Raw genomic sequence first — 21029 nt, 5'->3', positions numbered from 1 at the left:
TCAGCAGCAAATTTCTTCGATGGGCAGGGGTTTGACATTCTTGCCAGTCCATGAACATGCATGAGAGAGATTTGCCTGTACTGCCTTCTTGGTATGCAAATCTCTCTCATGCATGTTCATTGTGGATATCCTAAAAACCTGGCCTGACAGTAGATCTCAAGGACCGGACTTGGGCAGCCCTGCCATAGGGTATTTGCCAACGAAGGCATTTGGTGCCAGTTTCAATTTACCTGGAAGCCCAAAGGAGCAGAAAAAAAGCAGAACACAGGCTGAATTCAGAGGCACTCACCCTTAGTCTGCACTTCTAGTGAAGAGCCAGCCACCTGGTTTCCACCCTTAATTCTGTTTATCACTTGACTTGCACCATCTAGTCAGAAGCAAATATAAAAGAAAGTATTGTGTTTTGGCGTTGTCAAATGGATGTGTAAAATGTCTAAGGCCCATGTGCTCAAAACTCACCTTGCCTGTAACGATCGACGCTAAACCAGTTATAACCGGTTTAGCGTCTAAATATTTTACCCACCGATGCACTTAATGGCACCCTGCGGAAGCCTTTGACTCTGCTATGCAAATGTTGTATCATGCGGTCATTAATATCAAAACAAGCACTCCAAGTAATGCCTTGGTGATGGACAAAATGAAATTCCAGTTTTTAACGCTCCAAAATCACAGACTGGTCTGGAGGTGCCGGTAGTGTTAAAAAGTGCCAAAAGCTGAATGGCAGGGGAAGCCCGAAGCAGCCTCCTGCCACTCAGCTGTTCAGGGCAGAAAGAGTAGGATTTTTTTCACAAAGGGCACAGACGTGTGTAACACACGTACAACGTTTGTGCCCATTTAAGGAAAAAAAAAAAAAAAGCTACTCTTCCTGCCCCAAACAGCTGAGCAGCAGAACGCTGTTTTGGGCTTCCCATGCCAGCTCTGCGCATGTGTCAGTCACTTTCTCCAACGACTGATCGGAAGGGATTTCTGTAAACCTCTGTGACCCTCATTTGCATGCGATTTTTGGAGCATTGGTTGCCATTTTGAAATCAATTTACTGGCATATATTTGATTGGAATGATGTGAAATGAACATGGCCTTCATGTTTCTGGATGTATGTAAAAATGCATTTGCTTTTGAAATAGAAACAAAAGAAAACACCAAACAATGTCCAAAGTAAAATTCCAAGATTTATTAGTAGAAAACCCACCAGATGTGGCCACATTTCACCTAAAAAGGCTGTATTAGGGTCAGTGGTTGTTTATGAATTCAAAGTACATGAGTCTTCACAATGTAAATATCAAAACATAGTAACATAATAAATGACAGCAGATAAAGACCTGGATGGTCCATCTAGTCTGCCCAACCGTACACACATTATAAATTCATGGATTTAAATTAAATTGTCTTTTTTTCGTAGATATTTCTGGGCCAGAGAGCTAGAGGTCAGCCCAGCACTGTGCTTATGTTCCAACTACTGAAGTCTCTGTCGAAACTCACTCTAGCCTATCTAAACCATCCCAGGAATTGAAGCCCTCCCCAGCCCATCCTCAACTGAATGGACATATACGGGGCACAGACCATGCAAGTCCACCCAGTATTGGCCTTAGTTCTTCAATAAATACCCATTATTTTGTATTAGAGATTCTCTGTGTTCATCCCATGCTTTTTTGAACTCTTGTCACTGTTTTCCTCTCTACTACCTCCCTCAGGAGGTCATTCAAAGCATCAACTACTCTTTCTGTAAAGAAGAATTTCCTAACATTATTCGTAAGTCTACCACCCTTCAACCTCAAATTATGCCCTCTGGTTTTACCATTTTCCTTTCTCTGGAAAAGATTTTGTTCTATGTTAATACATTTCAAGTATTTGAACATCCGATTCATGTCTCCCCTGTCCCTCCTGTCCTCTAGAGCAGTGGTCCCCAACCCTGTCCTGGAGGACCCCCAGGCCAATCGGGGTTTCAGGCTAGACCTAATGAATATGCATGGAGCAGATTAGCATGCCTGTCACTTCCATTCTATGCAAATCTCTCTCATGCATATTCATTAGGGCTAGCCTGAAAACCCGATTGGCCTAGGAGTCCTCCAGGATAGGGTTGGAAACCACTGCTCTAGAGTATACATATACAGGGCATCCAGTATCTCCTCATATGTCTTTTGCCACAACCCCTCCCTACCATTTTCATTGCCTTTCTATGGATTGCTTAAAGTCGTCTTATATCCTTTTCCAGATATGGTCTCCAAAATTGAACACAATATTCCAAGTGGGGCCTCACCAATGACCTGTACAGGGGCATTAACACCTTCTTTCTTCTACTGGTTACGCCTCTCTCTATACAGCTCAGAATCCTGGCAACAGTCTCCGCCTTGTCACACTGTTTCTTTGCCTTTAGATCTTCGGACACTATCACCCCAAGTTCCTTCTCCTCATCCCCTTCACATATGGCTCCCTCAGATTTCTAATCCCCAAATGCATCACTCTGCACTTCTTTGCATTGAATTTTAGTTGCCAGGCATTAGACCATTCCTTTAACTTTTGCAGTGGAGAAATGGAAAACAATGAAAAACCATCTTATAACTCCTCTACAAGGGAGGAAAAATCTCCCATCACCGAGACCTGTAGCAAAGGCATGTTTTCTACTAATGAATCTTGACATTTTATCTTTCAGGGTTTTGTTTTGGGTTTTCTGGTGCTATCTTTTGTTTCTATCACTAGCAGTTTAGCACCTGTCTCTTGGTTTGTAAAATGCATTGGCCTCCATGTCAGCTCAAAGATCTTTTCCACAATTTCTAGCTAAACTACAAATTATTCTGCCTTACCTGATACATCTGGGAAGCGATACACTTCAGACTTCTGCTCTAGATCCGATAGGCTGGAATTCTAAAATATTAAAATACATTTATGATCAGCCTATCACATTTGCTTTGGAAAAGCACTTCTTACAAACACGGTGGAAAAAACTGTTTGGCTAGGACTGGAATCTTGCAACCCTTTCCTCCCTATTCCATCCTGCCTTCTTACCAAAGTCTTCTTGCACTGCTCAGAGCTGGTGTCAGCTGGAGAGACTAAGGGACTGCTGTTTGTGCTTCCATCCTGCATCAAAAGAAAGCACATCCTAAACTCAGAGGGGACTCTGGGCAGCACGTAAAGTTGACTACTGGCTTTATCACACAAGTCTGGGCTAGGATTCTGGGTTTGGTAGATCAATAGTATGACCCAGTATGGCATATTTTATATTCCTAGACTAGAGGAACTGGCGCCTACATTTTGTCTCCCTTTATAGAACTATCCTTCACGTGTGTGACAGATTATGGAAGGTAAAATGATTATCTAAGGTCCCTAGGAGTTGACAATGGAAGTGGAAATTAAATCTGATTCCTGTTTCTTAGACTACTGTTCTAACCACTTTCTCAAAAAAGGGAAGGGGGAGACAGGAGGTGCTCGTAGTCCTCTAAGGTAATTAGACCTCGCACCCCATATCATAAGGGTTACCATATTTGTTTTAGTAAAAATAGAGGACACGTGGCCCTGCCCCACCCCACCCCACCCTCAGCCTCGCCCTGTTCTACCTCAGCCATGCCCGTTCTGCCCCCAGCACCACCCTCACAAAACCTCATCTCCTCTCCTTCCCTGAGCTTGGGGCTGGATCTGGAGGGCCTCTGAGCATGCGCAGATGTAATGCGATGATGTCACAGGCATGCACACATGCATGTGATGTCATCACATCACATCTGCACATGCTCGGAGGCCCTCCAGATGCAGCCCCATGCTCTGGCATGGCCGAGGCCTTCCAAAACCCTGACATATTGCCAGGTTTTCTAAATCCATCCGGACACCCCGACAGTCCCCTAAAAAGGACATGTTTGGGTAAATCCGGACATATGATAATCCTACATCTCATGCACAAACACAAGGGTGCCATCAAGTTCCCTGAAGCCTGTGTGTGCTTCTTTTCATTGACAGGACACCAAAAGAAAGGAGTCCCCAGCTGATAACATCCCATACCTTCAGCAGGGACTGTTGCCATCTCATATGGAGGAAAATCTTTAACTCAAGTGTTGGACCTACTCTTATCTTGCAGCACCTCCTCCACTATATGAGTCTTAATTTGATTAAACTTTATATTGACTGGAAGACATTGTGTCAGACCCCTACTCATTTGCTTTTTTTTATTTAAAGGTGGCCATCACAGGGGCAGAGAAAGATTAAGTTGACCCTTCTTCCAGTGGAGAAACCCAGGGCTCAAGTGGCCTTCAGTGTCAATGTTCAGCTGTGATCCAGTAGATATGATTTCACCTACAGCCGGCCTGAAACTGAATCTGCAACTGAAATTGGCAGCTCGGTTTAGATAGAAATCTGTACTCCCCTCCTCAACTGACCAAAAAAGCCTCTCTCAAGCAACCCCTTCTCCCCCATGGCAGTTCCCACCATGTTGGCCATCTCCTACTGAGCCCTCCACCTCCAGTGGTGGCCCCCTTCTGGGCCTACCTTGGCATTGGTGGATAGTGGGCACAGGAGCATCCCCACTCGCTCCTGTAGAAACAGCTGCCATGATTTTCCGTGGCAGCCTTGCAAGGCTCCCACAGACTCACTCCTGCCCATGCTGGTTGCAATCTCAAAATGGCTGTCAGGACCTAACATAGCAGTCTTGCGAGGCTGTCACAGGAAATCTTAGCAACCATTTCTACTGAGCAGCAGCACCGGACCAGGAATGAGTGGGGTTTGTTCCTGCCTCCAAAGAGGACATTAAACCACCAAGGTTTCTTCACTCAGGCCCAGGGAGGGTCTATGGGTGGTTGGAGAATGATCTTGGATAGGGGGAGAATTTTGGTTTCAGCTGAAAATACACTGGCATTTTCAGCCAAAACTCAAACCTGGATTTTGGACCATTTTCAGGGCTGAATCTGAAACCAAAACCAAAATTCGGTTTCCCTCTAATTTCATCAATATGAAATATTTATCTCCCCTCATGTTTTCCTTCCCTTCCTTATTGCTTCTGTCAAGTTGCAGAACTTTTTCATCAAAATTCTGTGGGTTTTTTTTTTTTTTTAAAATAAAATTCTTTCCTTTGCCTGAGTTCTACCATCACTAACAATCTCTTGCTTTCATAACCACTGTCAACTGCAAACCACATAAGTTAGATACAGTTGAATTAGAAAAGGTACAGAGAAGGGCAACGATGGATGGAATGACTCATATGAAGAAAGGCTAAAGATGTTATGGTTCTTCAGCTTGGGGAACAGCTGAGGGGAAATCTGATAGAACTTTACAAATTCTGAGTAGCATGGAAGGGTGGATGCAAATTAGTTGTTTACTCTTTCAAAAACTACAAAAATGAGGGGACACTCCATGAAGCTACATAATACTTCTCTAACAAATATTTTTCACTCAGTGCATAGTCAAGCTCTGGAACTCATTGCCAGAGGATGTATAAAATCAGTTAGTGTGGGTGTGTTTAAAAATTTTTTTAACAAGTTCCTGGTGGTAAAGTCCATAATGTTAGCAAAACTCTCCCTCCCCCACCCCCCTCCCGAAAAAAATGTAGTCTAATATACAAATCGTGTACCACAATAACCCTAAGTATATCTATTAATTAAAAGAAAATCCTTAAGGAGTAAAGTCCATAAATAGTTATCCAAGTAGATCTGGAGAAAGCCATGGCTTATCCCTGGAGGTAAGTAGCATGAAATATTACTACTTTGGGGGATTCTGCCAGTATTTATGACCTGTATTGGTCGCAGTTAATAAGATACTGGCCTAGATGGACTTTTGATCTGACTCAATATGGTAATTCTTATATTCTCTGGAAAGCATTTTCAATATACCTGAGAGACATCTGAAATCTGGCTTCCCTGGAGATGGCTGCACAGCGAACTCACCACCTGAAAGGCTGCTTCCCTGTTCCGCAGTGATCCAAACAGGTACTGTAATAAGAGAGAAGGGTCAAAGGTCAAGTCAGTATTCTTGAGATGAGCAATGCTGAACTATTTCAATGCACAGAGCCTGTGGTATGCATACACATTCCTGTTACCACGAGCGAGGTGAAAATAGACAATGAGAATCAAACTCCAAAAATAACTGGATCAAACTAAATTCAATCTCTTCTTTTCTTTGGTTTATTTATCTTTACACATTCAGGGGGGTGGGGGGTTGGAGGGAGGGGAATAAATATTGATAGTGATATTTGGGTAACTTTATTCTTTATTTATATTTTATATTAGGATATATTATGATATTATATGCAGGAAAATGAAATTATTGATATTTTATGTTACCTGTATAGATAAGTGTAATATGTGGAATATCTTTTGTACGACACTGTTTTTGATTAAAAATCAATAATAAAAAAAAAGAAGCTGATGCATCAGCAGCTATTTTTGCACTAGAGTATTTGAGAAAGAGACACTTTTAGAGTAAAGGGAAATTATGAAACGTTCATTTTGTGAAGACTGGCTATATAGGAATCAATTTTAGAAGAGACTGTGTAAGTGGATGTATATATATATATATATATATATATATATATGATTTTAGAAAGAGACATACTTGTACAAATACACTTTCTCTTCTAAAATTGAATGGTGGCCATTCAAAGTAATATGTAGAAATAAAACAAAGACAAAGGAAAAAAAACAAAACCTTTTTTTATTGGACTAACTTAATATAGTTTATGATTCACTTTCGAGGAAAGAAGGGGTTACCTTTGAAAGCGAATCAAACCATATTAACCCCTCCTCTTATAAAACCGTAGTGTGGTTTATAGCACCGGCCGCGGCAGTAACAGCTCCAACGCTCATTCTATAAGCATCGGAGCTGTTACCACCACGGCCGGTTCTATAAACTGCGCCACTGTTTTTAAAAGGGGGGAGGGGGGGGATTAAGTTAGTCCAATACAAAAGGCATTTTTTTCCTTTGTTTTTATTTCTACATATTACTTCATCTAAAATTGCAACCGCTTTGAGTGTGGTTGTGTAACTGCAAAAAGGCAGTATACAAGTCCCAATCCTTTTCCCTTTCCTATTTATATGGGCAATCAGCCAAACATGAAGCTATTCCCTGCTATTTGTAAAGATACATCAGTCAGCTGCATGTCTAGCACTCTAGGCATGTATATTTCAGCCAGCTCAAATCCAGCCAATTTTCAAAAACAAGGTACACATGCACATTATGTTGGAATATTGGATTACAGTTGCCCCTCCCTTTTACTAAGCTATGATAGTGGTTATTAGCACAGAGAGCAGCGCTGCTCCCAACGCTCATAGGAACTCTGAGTATTGGGAGCAGTGCAGAGCATTCACCGCGATTCCCTGCACTTATAACCGCTAATGTGGTTTAGTTAAAAAAAAAAAGGGGAGCTAGAATTGTCTGCCTGATTGCTTGTACCATCTAATACAATAAAGTATTAAGATTAAATGTAAAACCTCCAATATTCACAAATTTGGCCAGCTAGCTGTTAATGTTCAACAGGAGATAGGCAGTTATCGTTGATGAATATTCATGGTTTTCGGCTAGCCACTAGCCAGCTATATGGCATGACTTAAGTCAGCTAGTCACGAATATTTAAGTGCTGGCTGGCTAAGTTGAGAGACCAAATTAGGCCGCTTAAATAGCAGGCTTACTTTTGGCCGCTATTAACTTAATTGGCCAGTGCTAAATATTGACTTAGTTGATTAAGGCCCCCTTTTATCAAGGCGCATTAGGTTTGTTTTTTTTTATCACTGGCCACTGCGGTAAAAGCTGTGGCTGGCGATAAAAACAACCCTAAAGTGGTTTGATAAAAAGGGGGGGGGGGCCTAAGTTAATAGCAGCCAGTAACACCTCCAGATATATAATACTGGTCACTAGGAATGGCCTGGCATTGAATATCCGGACTCATCACCAACCGCGGGTCTTAGTCAGGCTGCCTCCCGTGGTCTGAATATGGGCCCCAAAATGTGCTCTTGTCCCTTTTTCCTCTGATCAAATTACTTCCCCGGGAATGCCATTTTTTTTTACTATGGTGAAATATATATGCATAGTTTTAGATGGCTGAGTGCAAAATGTGAACCCTGTCTCTAACCATAGTTTGTAAGTGCATGGAGTTTAACATACAGTATAGATAGCAAGTTATGAACCCTAAGAATTACTAATGAATTACTAAGGAATGGCAAGATTCAGCCTTGGTTTAACCCCGTGGAACTGTAGTTCATTTTTCTCTGAGACAGGAAGAAGTACATGCTTATGGAGCTTTCTGCTGAATCTTATCTAGGTTAGGTTGGGCTAGACTTTAGTTTAAAGACCCATCTCTCCAGTGAGTGCATGAGGCCTAGTGCTTCCATTTGAGTTCTCACCTTGTCTCCCTCAGTGGTCTTGATGCTCAGAGCATTCGGTACTAGAAGTGCAGTGTTGGCTTTCTTAAGAACGGCTACTGAAGTGACAGGAATCAATGTCTGCTCAAAAGAGAAAATCTGATTAAGATTTAAGCTTAAGCTCTCCTACACTGACTTCTCAACAGACACAATAGAGTAAAGGCAAATTTAGGTAACGCTATTTTGGTTTATAGATATGGATTTAATCACTCACCTTTTAGAAATAAGCTCAAGCTAAGTTACAAAAACTTCAAGCCCCAGAAGGCTTACAATCTAAGGCCCTTTTACTAAGCTGCATTAGGTGCTAATGCATGCCTAATGTAGCCAAAAATGGAATACCGTGGGATTAATTGGGTATCCTGCTGTAACTCGGAAATGTGTGCACAATAATCACACGGTAAAAAATATTTCTTTTTTATTTTGAGGGGGCATGTCATGGGCAGAGAGTGAATTTTACTGCACTAACCAGTTAGTGCATCTGGCTTACCACACACTAAGGGCCCCTTTTACAGAGCTGCAGTAGTGATACTGTCGCGGTATATGCACCGAAGCCCATTCAGTTCCTATGTGCTTCGATGCATTTACCTTGGCAGCATTGCTACCGCAGCTTTGTAAAAGACCCCCTAACTCAGGGCAACTCTGGTCCTCGAGGGCTGGAATCGTCGGGTTTTCAGGATTTCCTCAATGAATATGCATTGAAAGCAGTGCATGCAAACAGATCCTTATGCATATTCATTGGGGAAATTCTGAAAACCCGACTGAATTCCAGCCCTCGTGGACCGGAATTGCCCACCCCTGCCCTAACTGGTTAGCACAGAGATAATGTGTGGGCCCATACAACCTACAAAATAGGTGGCAGTGCTCACTCGGTAATTTTTTTAAAAAAATCACCATGCACTAATTGCAATAAGCGCAATAAGCAATATATATAAAGAAAATAGACCATTTTATACAACTGCAGTACAAATGGCCTTAGCATATGGGAAAGACCCATGCACCTTGTAAGTCCAAGAAAACACACAGGCAGCTGATCCACTGGAGGGGGGGGGGGGTTTGTATCCAAGACCCATCCATGTAAAGGCACACTAAGGCCAGTTTTTACCACATCTTTATAAACCCCTTATTAATTAATCTCCATTACTGTATTCATGCACATTAATGCAAGCCATATTAATTTTCATGGGGCCTATTTAACAACCAAGCCTATCACTTGTATCAACATGCATTAAAGTTTAGATTCATATGTATTGCACTGTTACTACTTGAAAATCTATAGAGATTTATTTAAAAAAAAAAACCCCAAAAAAACAAACATGCATTAAAGTACATTAAAGGGCTCATTTTCAAAGCACTTCTACACACAAAGTACTATAGAAACCTATGGTACTTTGTGTATCTAAGTGCTTTGAAAATGAGCCCCTTTATGTGCTAATGCAGGTTAGTAAATAAGTTTCTAAATTTGCACCTGAGACAATGGTGGCACCAACAAGCATCAATGATAGATTTGAACCCTGCCTTATAGCCTGCTTCTCTAACCATTAGGTTGTTTCTTTGCTCCAGGACATTTATAAGCTTTATTCCAATGGCACATTTGAGATATCGCTATGCCTTGAGGTAGTGATGGAGAAATTTCAATTCCATCCTATAATACCGTACTGCCCAAGGTAGTGGGAGCCCCTCAGAGTTCCAATCAGAATGGGGTATAAGTGGAAATTGAGGACAGGACACACAAACGAACAGGCCTTTTGTAATAGGCACTAACCCCCTCTTTTACGAAACTGCAATAGCAGTTTCTAGCGCGGGGAGCCGCACTGAATGGCCCATGTTGCTCCCGATGCTCACAGGAGCTCAATGAGCATCGGGAGCAGCGCAGACAATTCAGCGCGGCTCCCTGTGCTAGAAACCGCTATATGGCAAGTTTTATATCAGACTAATGCAATTTAGTCTGGATCATTCCAATAAAACACTATTATTCATTTGATTGGAGCTTTATCAGTTGCATAGCTTATTTGTGTGATCATTAATAGTAGCTGATAATTAAGAACAATGATCAATTGGAAATCAACAATTTTCCCCCAAGCATGGGCACCAGGGCTGGCTCATCCTAGGAACTAAAAGTCAGGTACTGATTCAGGGTGCTGGTGACAAAGGGCACCAGATTTCCAGCCTGGCATTTCTTCTCTGTTACCAGCAGGTGGAGAGAAGGAGAGTGAGAGATGCTGGACCAGGATTTGGGATTTGGCACCCTTTAACACCAAGAGGGATTTCAGAGAGAAGTCAGAGAGGGGGCAGATATGGATCATGGCTTAGGGAGGGACAGAGGGATGCCAAAGCAAAAGTTGGCTCAGGGTGCCACAGTCCTTTGAGTTGGTCCTGGAGGGCACTACTGTCCAAAGCAGAGCTATAATTCAACCAAATCACTGGATTAATCATTATCCCCCCCCCCTTTTTATGAAGCTGTAGTTAGGTTTTTTTTAATCACCGGCCACGGCAGTAAAAGTTCTGACACTCATGAGAGTCAGAGCCATTACACGGCTTCATCAATGGGGGCCTATAATTGTGAAATGCGGTAACGGGACAAAAGCGCGCCGGACAAAGCCATGCCGACATTTCGACCCAGACAATTGCACGCAAGACTCCAGCGCGCTGCTGTAAAAGTTAATTTTAAAGAGCTCGAGCACTATTAGGGGGTTCCTCCTCATACACCCCGGAGCTCTTTAAAATTAAGTTTTCCGGCGGCACGCTGGAGTCTTGCGCCCAATTGTCTGGGCTCAAATGTCAGCACAGCTTTGTCCCACACGCGAATGACTGTGAACCGTGAAATGCTCACCTTAATCTCCTTGCGCAGCATGCTACAAAAAAAGCAGATGAAATTTGGGGAGATGTAGAGACGACCCTGGTAAAGAACTTCCTTTTGCCATGCACAAGAGAAAGCTGGAATAAAAGAAAGAAGGCAGGGGCAAGGTCAGTGACCACATTAGCAGTAACTGAGATAAGACTGTTATGTGGCCTGAAGGTAAAAAAATTAATTTTAATTTAATCATTTCTAGTCTGCCTTTATTACACAAGAGTTCAAAGTTGATTAGAATGTAAAAGAAAAACCCAAAATGATCCATATAACATAAAATATATGGTCCAATAAACCGAGTTACAAAATTACTATGTATTAAACCATAAGATCAATTATAAAAATTCATTTATGACACAACCCCCTCCCCCCTTTTTACAAAGCTAGTGAAGTTTTTAGCACTGGCCGCTCTGGTAACAGCTCTGATGCTCACAGGAATTCTCTGAGTGTTGAAGCCATGGCCGGTGCTAAAAACCACACTACAGATTTGTAAAAAAAAAAAAAAAGGGGGGGGGTTTATTTCCGATGTAATGTTCTTATCCATACATTAGACCAGGGGTATCCAATCTTTTGGCTTCCTTGGGCCGCATTGGCTGAAATAAATGTTTATGGGGCTGCACAAACGCGCAAACACTGCAGCAAGACAGAGGAGAGAGCCGGCAAGACGGTAAACACCCAGGGGCAGCAGAGGAAAACACTGCATCGCCCTCAACCGGGGCCACACAAAATACTTCACGGGGCCGCATGCGGCCCTCGGGCTGCAGGCTGGACACCCCTGCATTAGACCTTGTTTTTTGCCCTCTGGACAATGTAAGAGCCATGACAGTGACTTGGGTTTGCTCGTTCTCTTACCAAATTTTCCCTTGATGGCATCGACTGTGAATGAAATTAACAAAGGTTCTTGAAAAAAGGATCTACCCAAGAGGTATGATTAACCTGCTGGATTGATGTCAAAAACTGGTGAGGATTTTAGGATCAACATTTTGTCTACGCTTTGGTGAAAGGGTGGAAATTAAATTTGTGAGATGGTATTCTCTTTTAATAATGTGTATTGTTATTGGCGTTTTTATTTTTAATTTTGAACTCGCTTAGTAATTTGATAAATGATAGAATCAAATTTTAATAAAAACCTGAAAATCTGAAATTTGGTAGGATCGGAGCATCAATGATATCTGTGGCTGGCGTAGAACTATGGAATGCTTGCTACGGTTTTGTATAGGGAGAATTAATTTTAAGAAAATGCTGAAAACTCAATTATTTGCCAATGCCTTCTTATGCTAAGGTATATTTCAGTTGATAATCGCCTTTTAGAATTTTTTTTGACAGCAATGTATGACTTAAAGCTTGCTTGTATTTCTGAATTGATTGAATTTGCACTCTATCCCTGTTTATAACAGGGACGATTAATGATGTTGTTTAGACATGTCTATGTTATATATGATAATTGTAGAGAAATAAGATTTTATGTATGTGATATGGAAACCGCATAGCTGTATGCGGTATATAAAATTTTTTAATAAATAAATAAAAAAAAGACCCAGCTAGTGAACATAGCAAAATATGCTCCAGGGTTTTCTGCAGAAGAGAGATTATTGAAAGCGCAAGGAGGAAGTTTAGATATAATTTGGCAGAAATCTAATTTTGAACCAGATAAAAAGCTATGCAAATCTTACACTATGATGACATATAAGTCAGTTACTGCTCTGGGACAGACAAATTATTTTTCTATTAACAGTTTCTTCTGCTCAAGAGAACCCTTTTAACTGAAAACATTTATTCTACCATCTGTCTTATCAAAATGTCAGACAATGAATTGGATCTGGATTGTAATAACTGATGGCATTTTTTGAAGATAAGATTACAACTGTTTACAAAACTATGGAAAAATAGAAGAGTGTAGAATCTACATACAGGCCTAGAATGCTGGCTAAAAACATCCAAAATATGCAATTCTGAATTGGCGAATGAGGGACTGATTTCAAACTTGCTGGCTGAAAACCAATCTGCTCCATGAATCCATGCCCTTCCTGTTTAGTGAAGCTTTCTTGGGAGGGGGTGGGGGTGGGCATAGATAGGGGAGACACTTTCACTGATTTGTACAACTTGTTAACATATCCTTGGTACAAGACGCTATTTTCTTTAATTAAAAAGTGTAGGTCATAATGTCTCAGTGTGCTATTCACTAGAGATTTAGAAAATTGAAATTTTGCCAAATTCAAAATAGCTTCAGTGATGGACTTATAAATCATTTATAGTTGGGATATCTTATGTTACTTGGTAGATGTATTTTTTTCTAGATTGTATTTTAATACTTTTTAAAAAATTTTATATTTTGTGTTTTATTTTCCCATTACATTCCACCTTATGAATTTGTTGAAAAGGCATGGCATACTCATACATTTTAGGATGACATTAAACTAAACTTACAGTCAATCAGGTTCTCCTCCTCAGGTACCTCTTTGAAGACCTTATGGAAGGTAACGTTGTGCTTTGGCAGCTGGGAAAATAAGAAGATGGAAAGTGGAAGGAAGGAAGGAAGGGAAAGCATGGAAGAATAGAGAATGGGAAAGGGATGTGAAATAGGAAAGACAGAGAAAGAGAGGAAGGAGACAATGAACAGAAGAGGAGACAGAGAGACATGCATTACGTTTGATTCCTTCATTTTGTGATGAATCTCCAACAGTTTCTATCTCGGTTTAGATTTATATATTTACTAGGATAAAAATTAGTTATCTTGAAGAGAAGTTCCTGAAACATAACACTCCCACCCATTCACAGGCAGCTTAGGAATAGCTCTGTGTTGTGCCATGCCTGAGGTACTTACTCTAAGTAAAAGTCCTAGCACATTGAAAGGTGTTGAAAGCAGATTTTAAAGAACATTTGGTAGCTCAGAGAGATTCTAGTCACCTACTGCCCACAGTTGTCAAATCTAAAATTTATTGAGGCCAAAGTTCTCTGGCCCAGATGGGGGAAGTTGATTGGCTTTTGGTATCCCTACTGGTTAGTCCATTGCTCTGTGGATTACATCAGCCAGAAGAATATGAGATCCAGAAAAGGGATTAATGATTCTGTATAACAAACCTTCCTAGAAGTGTCATTGCTAAACAGCTACTGATGGCATACATGGCTTGACTGGACAATTTTCAAAAGCTATTTTGAGGGATATTTTGTAACATTTGGAGATGAGAGAAGGTGGCTTGTCAAAGAATCCCCACCTCTTAAAGTTTGACATTTTTTTCAACCAGATTATAAGGGACTCTCCTTCCAAGGGCTCAACCATATTAATCACAGTACTAGAATCACATAGTGACTTACAGAAAAAGAGTTCTGTTGCTTTTGGGCTTCTTCCAAGACCACAGGTAGGCAAATGCAGTGGACTACTAGGGCCTACCAATATCTTGCCCAATAAAGTATCAAAAACTAGAAAGCTTGGGGAGGGGTTGGAGGTCAGTTTGTTTGACCCCTCCAACCAAAAAGGATATTCTGCTGCCCCTGTCCAAACCTATTGTAAAAACAGAACATTTTGCTCAAATAAAGGGAAAAGAATGCTACTTAAGCCTTTTGACACAATGGCAGTGGCGTACCTAGCATATGTGACACCCAGGGCTCATCATTTTTTTGATACCCCCCCCATCTGTATGAAAAACATGATTTTTAGTAACAATCCACACGTCACACATGAATACCTAGGAAAAGGCAGCATCTTACATACAGCAGTGAGCAGTACATCAATAAACCCACTGTAAAACTAAACAAGCCAGACTAGTACAGATCAATCCTACACAGTCAATCCTAACAGAACACCATGTCTTTTTGAACACACAGAAAACACCTTTGCCTAGTATGGAATTTGTAATCACAAACTAATCCCTCCCCCTTTTACAAAACCGTAGTGTGGTTTTTAGCCAGGGTGGTAACAGCTCAGATGCCAACGCTAAAAACGCTCTACAGTTTTGTAAATGGGGGAGATAGAATAAAAATATGTAGACAAAGGTTAAACTGAAGCACCAAGAAGCTGGACTCTGCATACAATGCAACATCACAGAAACAGCGATGCCATCTCACCTAAAGCAAAAAATAAATAAATAGAATTTTTTTCTACCTTGTCTTCTCTGGTTTCTGCTTTTCTCATTTTTTTCTCACTCTTCCTTTCATCCACTGTCTACCCTCTCTCTGCCCCTTCTATATGGCATCTTCTCTCTTTCTATTCCTGTTCTAGAAACTTTATGCATCCCCCTTCCATTTCTCCCTTCACCCCTATTAGTCTGGCATCCATCTTCTTCCCTTCCCTCCTCCAATGGTCTGGCATCGCTCCTCTCCTTCCCTACCCTCTCCCACACCCACATGGTCTGGCATTTCACTCTCTCCTCTCCCTTCCCCCCACTTCCATCAGCATCTGCCCCCTTTCTCTCCTTCCAACCCAATTTCATGCAGTATCCTTCCCCCTTATGTCTCTTTCTCCGCAATTCCATCAGCATCTACCCCTTTCTCTCCCTCCACCATGCTTCCATACCACCCTGACCCCCCTTTCTCACCCTCCACACCCTTCCATAACACCCCGACATCCTTTCTCTCTCTTCACCACCCTACTATGCTCCTTTCTTTCTCGATTCCAAATCAGCAAGGTCCCGCGACCTCTTCCGGGATAGAGGTGGTAGACGGCACAGGCATCATGGGACCTTCATTCACTTCAGCGCAGCTGCCGACTCTGTTCTGTTATAAGTACGGCAGCCGTGCTGAGGTGCTATTTGGAGCAGCGCGGGAGGTTCCGGATCCAGCTGGTTGTGCACCCCCTTGGGGGAACCCCCTAAGTTTACCTAATAGTGTTTGAGCTCTTTAACTTTTACAGCAGCTTCGTAAAAGGAGCCCTAAGTTACTTCAAACATCTATTGACATTATGGGCATGAAGCTTTTAAATAAAGTTATTATGAGCACTAAGTCACTTTAAAAAATATTTTTTAAAAAGCAGATGAGATGATGATATTATATTCCAATAAGTGATTCACATAGCCGATATCTACATTTAAAAAAAATGTATTGCAATTTTTTGCAATTTAGAGTGTGTTATTTGAAGCATTTTTACTGCTATTTCATCTGACAAGATCTCAAGGAGCTATAATGAGATCTCAATCCTGGCTTCCCTGGTTTTTTGCCCGCTACGCTAACCATTAGACCAGCTCTTATTTCTGGAGGTACTCTCTTCAATGTATACCTCACAATGCTAGGGTTTTGGGTTTTGTTTTTAGGACAAGAGAGCCACTCAATATAGAAAGTGAAGCATCCTCCTGGATAAAAAAACCCTTAGAAAAGACCCACCAATAGCGCTTTTATCGATTGCTGCAATGATGCCCTCTTGTTTAAAATAGTGGATTTATGCTAAATTTTTGCTTACTTGTGTTATTCTGCAGCACCATTTTCATTATGCCCTGCTTTGATCATGAGACTGGAAAAGTAGGTTACAAAACTCCAGAAATGAATACATTTAAAACTCTTGTTTCAGAGAATTTTGGTATGTTTCCAACAGGAAGTTCTTTGAAGCAGGAGTTGGACTGACTCACCTTTTCCTTATGACCTAGAGTCAGATACTCACGCTATCGAGGCAAGTTGAGATTCGTGTGCTAGGCTGCAACACCTCTCCCCTACTTACTCTTACCCAGGTGACTTGCCCAAGCTGACGGTGGCAGAAACAGGAACTGAGGAATGCTGGTGGGGTTTCTTGTTTTACAGACCACAGCTCTAACCACTAGGTCACATCGTCTTTTAAAGAGGATGCGACCTAGTGGTTTAAAAAGGTGCCTTAGGGCCTTAATGCGCGGAATAGTGCGCGCTAAAATGCCATGCTTGCTAGCCGCTACCACCTCCTCTTGAGCAGGCGGTAGTTTTTCGGGTAGCACGCGCTATAATGTGCGCTAATCTGGTACATGTGCTAAAAACGCTAGCGCACCTTTGTAAAAGCCCTAAAGCTTGCTTATCTCTGCCTTACCTATATTAACTATTCCAGACAAAAGGGATTACTTAGAATACCCAAATCTAGACTAAAGTCAGATTTAGAAAAAAACTCACAGGCTTCCAGTGGCACATCGGATCTCATGCAAAATAATACCACACATTCAAAACTCTTATTTCAAAGGCACCTGAATTTATCTATAAACTTCTGATTCCATATCTGCCTTCACGAGCTCTTAGATCCACAGATCAAAATCTATTATCTGTTCCCTCTTTGAGGACAATTGGTATTAAACATCTAGAAATTTTTTCTGTCACTGCACCTCAGATGCAGAATGCTTTACCTCTATATCTAGGAGAAGAAAGAATATTTGATCATTTTAAGAGTAAACTAAAAAGCTTCTTATTTAAAAGCGCTTTTCCATCTTAATTCATAGCCTTGTAAATATTTTTTATGTTTCCACTATTTTTTTTTTTTTTCTTTCTTCACTTTTCTTTTTTCCTACCTTTACAAGAACATTTTTCTTTTTCATCTCTACTCCTAGCTGTGTTTAACTTTATATACTTCTCCCTCCGTATTTGCAGGCGTTAGGTGCAGAGCCGGCCCGCGAATAATTTTTTTGGCCAGCTCTGACCCACCCCCACCTCCTTCCTGCGTCCCCGACCTTACTTGGTGGTCTAGTGGCGGCGTGGGGCAGGAGTGATCTTCCTATGCTCTTGCCCCGTGCAAAGCCGTCATCAAAATGGCCACCGTGAGTTCCCATTGTAGTCTCAAGACCACTGCTAGACCACCAGGTAAGGTCCGGGCAGCCTGCAAAAAGTAGTCCAGGGAGGTTCGGGCAGCCTGCAAAAAAATCACGAATAATCGAATTCGCAAGTAGTGAAACCGCAAATCCGGAGGGAGAGCTGTATGTTTTCTAGCCTATAACTATTGTATTTCTTCCCATTTTTCCCTCCATGTTCCTGTTTGTTTTCCCACATTGAAAATTTTTTGTTTTATGTACTTCTTTTGTATTTTATGTACCGTATTTCCCCATGTATAGGCTGCAGCTTACACATGGGTTTTACAAACTGATCCAGTGGATGCAGCTTCCTTATAAGGGGCGGCCTATCTAAAGACATTGTAGATAAAGCCGCCCCATTAATAGATCAGCTGCGGCGCTACTGGAGCCCCCCCCCCCCCCCGTAGCTCCCTCAGTAGATGGCTGCAGCTGCTTCCTCCAATGTCACAGCCAATGGTGCAGGGAAGGATCTTTTTGGCATCCAGCCTGACCCCGCGCTACTTCCTCAATGTCTGTCGTCTATCTTTGGTTTTCAAAAATGGCTTTGTCTAGACATTCTAGCCCTTAGGACGTCTTATCTTTTTTGGCCATTCTCAAAAATCAAAACATCAAAATGCAAAACATCCAAAACAAACCCATTTGGATGTGGGAGGGACCAGCATTTTAATGGACTCATCACACAGACATTCCAAAAAACAGTGGGACACCTTAGGGGGCATTTCTTTGAGCTTCACATAAAGGGTCCCAAGTATACATTTCAACATAGCCCCCTTACAGTGTATGGTGAGCCCTCCACAACTCCCTCCAAATCTACTATTCTCACCTGTCTACCATCCCAAAAGCCCTTATGGCTGCAGGAGTCACCAATATGGCAGTACAATAGGTTTTGGATGGGTTTTGGTGGCCTCACACTTTCCACCATAAATGTAGTGGGTAGGGTGGGACATGGGCCTGGATCCCCCTTTCTATGGTTCACTATACCACCCATCAGGCTACTCCAGACACCTGCTTGCTGCTGTACTAGAATTTCCCATAATATTGTATCTGCAGCTATCATAGAGGCTGGTATGTACTATTTCTTTCACATCTTTGGGGGTGGGATGGGGTGTGGGGAGTCATGCCTTCATGAGGTCATATGGTCAGTTTGGGCATTTTTTGGCCCTTATGTGCGTTTAAAAACAGGTCTATCTCGGAATGTCTAAATGATGTCCTGGACGCCTTCAAAAAGGTTTCATGATCTCTGCAAGACGTCCAAGTCTTAAGGTCATCCTAATCCTGCCTATAACAAGCCTCTAACACACCCCCTTAAGATTTAGACATACTGGAGGAAAAATGACCTGCAAGATGTTTACAAGGTCCGTTTTGAAAATCAGCACTTGAACATTTTGGCGATTAAAACATCCAAATGCCACTTTATGCCATTTTTTTAAAAATGTCTTTCTATTTTGAAATTGAATCCCAAACTTTCCCTTAAGTCAGTTAACAGCCTTTCACAGTGAGAAAAAACAGCCTTTCACAGTGAGAAAAAAAAAGTGCTCACCCTCCTTTCTAACCACCTCCTATGAGCAATCGTGTGCCACATTTCCATTTTTAAACATGCTCGCATGTCTATTTTTAAGTAAAACCAGAAGCCAGTACCTATTGTTTCCTTGTCATCACACTAAGAGAAAACCACTAGAACAAAGTAGAAAGCCCAAGAGTTTAATGCTGGCCGCATATCTTTGGGAAGAATGACCCTAATTGAAAGAAATGTGTCTTGCCTGAAATGAAGCCACCTTTCTCCTGATGAGTGCTATCTGAGTTGTGCCATCCTGAGATTATAAATACAGATTTTAATGATATTCCTCACGCAGCAAAGTTAGAACCAAAACAGTTCTTCATATGTGGGCAGAAGCAGAGCATGCAGAAAGACATAGCTAACCTTTCAATTTTGGGGGTGCTCAGGGGTAGACGGGGGGGGAGGGCAATGCATTCCTCCCTTGTCCTCTTCCTCCCCCTGCAGGCGCACAACTGCTAAACATACCTTTGCTGGCGAGGATGCCAAGGTCCTGCCAGCCAGATAAATATGGTGTCACCACTTCCCTCCTCCTCCCACTGTTTCATTCCTGAAGAGGTCGGCAGTGTGTCTTCAGCCACTAACGCCAGGACTTCTTGTGCATGAGAGGTTGGCATTAGAGGTTGAAGGCACGCCAACGACCTCTGCAGGAAGGAAGCAGCACAAGGAGAAGGAGGTGGCGTCTCTGTATTTATTTGATGGCTGTATTTATTTGGGTCTCAGCATCCCCGCCAACAAAGGGAAAGTGGTGCTGCAGTCCTGGAGGGGGGCCTAAGCCTTCAGGGTGTGTGAGGGTGGGGGGGAGGGGATCCAGGCCCCCCAAGGCCAGCCACCCTGTGGCTATACCACTGGCATGCAGACACCTCTGGGGTAAAAGTCCTGAAAGTATGTCTTGATCGCATGAAACTTTCCAAAAACAGGAAAGGGGTCAGGGAGCTAGGGGTAAAGGAATAATAATAATTTTATTCTTATTCTTATATACCGCCATACCGAGAGGTAATAGGCGGTTCACAACAATAGAACGAATACATATAATGCAGATACAATACATCTGAAAGTAAAAGAAAACCAGTTAAAAGCTAGGAACAGGATGCATTAGGATACCAGCCTATCAAAAAGTTGTGTCAACAATTTTCTAAAATCAGATTAAGAAGGAACCTCTAACATGATTTTTCCAAGCCATTCAGCTTAGCTGCCTGAAACGAGAGGGTTCTGTCAAAGAACCTCTTGTAGCAACAAGATTTTATGGAGGGATATGTAAACATATGCAGTGCACTCTACGTGTACTCTTAGTAGAATGGCTCAGAGAGAAGCGATAACCTGGTGACATACCAAAGACTGCTTTATAACAAATACATGAAAATTTAAACAAAATTCTGGACTCTATCAGCAACCTATGGAGTTTCTGATAAAGAGGAAATATGCTCCCATTTTTTCAGACCAGAAATGAGGCAGACGGCAGTATTCTGAACCAGTATTACGATAAACTAATTAACTTGGCACACAAAGCTATCATTTACTATGTTACTATGTAAACTAGATGAACCTATCCAATCTTATCATATTTA

At 41.8% G+C, this 21029-nt stretch overlaps 1 protein-coding gene across 1 annotated transcript in view; it reads right to left on the bottom strand.

The window, feature by feature from the left end:
* LOC117366167 (GRAM domain-containing protein 2B-like) overlaps nt 1-21029 on the bottom strand; it is a 65915-nt gene that overhangs the window by 13885 nt on the left and 31001 nt on the right. The window contains exons 4-10 of the mRNA XM_033957341.1: nt 13606-13675; nt 11161-11264; nt 8313-8411; nt 5808-5906; nt 3004-3075; nt 2802-2862; nt 290-367 (exon numbers count right to left, since the gene is read on the bottom strand). Coding sequence (XP_033813232.1) covers nt 290-367; nt 2802-2862; nt 3004-3075; nt 5808-5906; nt 8313-8411; nt 11161-11264; nt 13606-13675 — 583 coding nt within the window. The remainder of the gene's footprint in view (nt 1-289; nt 368-2801; nt 2863-3003; nt 3076-5807; nt 5907-8312; nt 8412-11160; nt 11265-13605; nt 13676-21029) is intronic.

This window comes from Geotrypetes seraphini, chromosome 8 (assembly GCF_902459505.1).
Source record: "Geotrypetes seraphini chromosome 8, aGeoSer1.1, whole genome shotgun sequence".
In the NCBI taxonomy this organism is placed as follows: domain Eukaryota; kingdom Metazoa; phylum Chordata; class Amphibia; order Gymnophiona; family Dermophiidae; genus Geotrypetes; species Geotrypetes seraphini.
The sequence above is the reverse complement of the archived record's forward strand: the minus strand, read 5'-3'. Positions and strand labels throughout refer to the sequence as shown.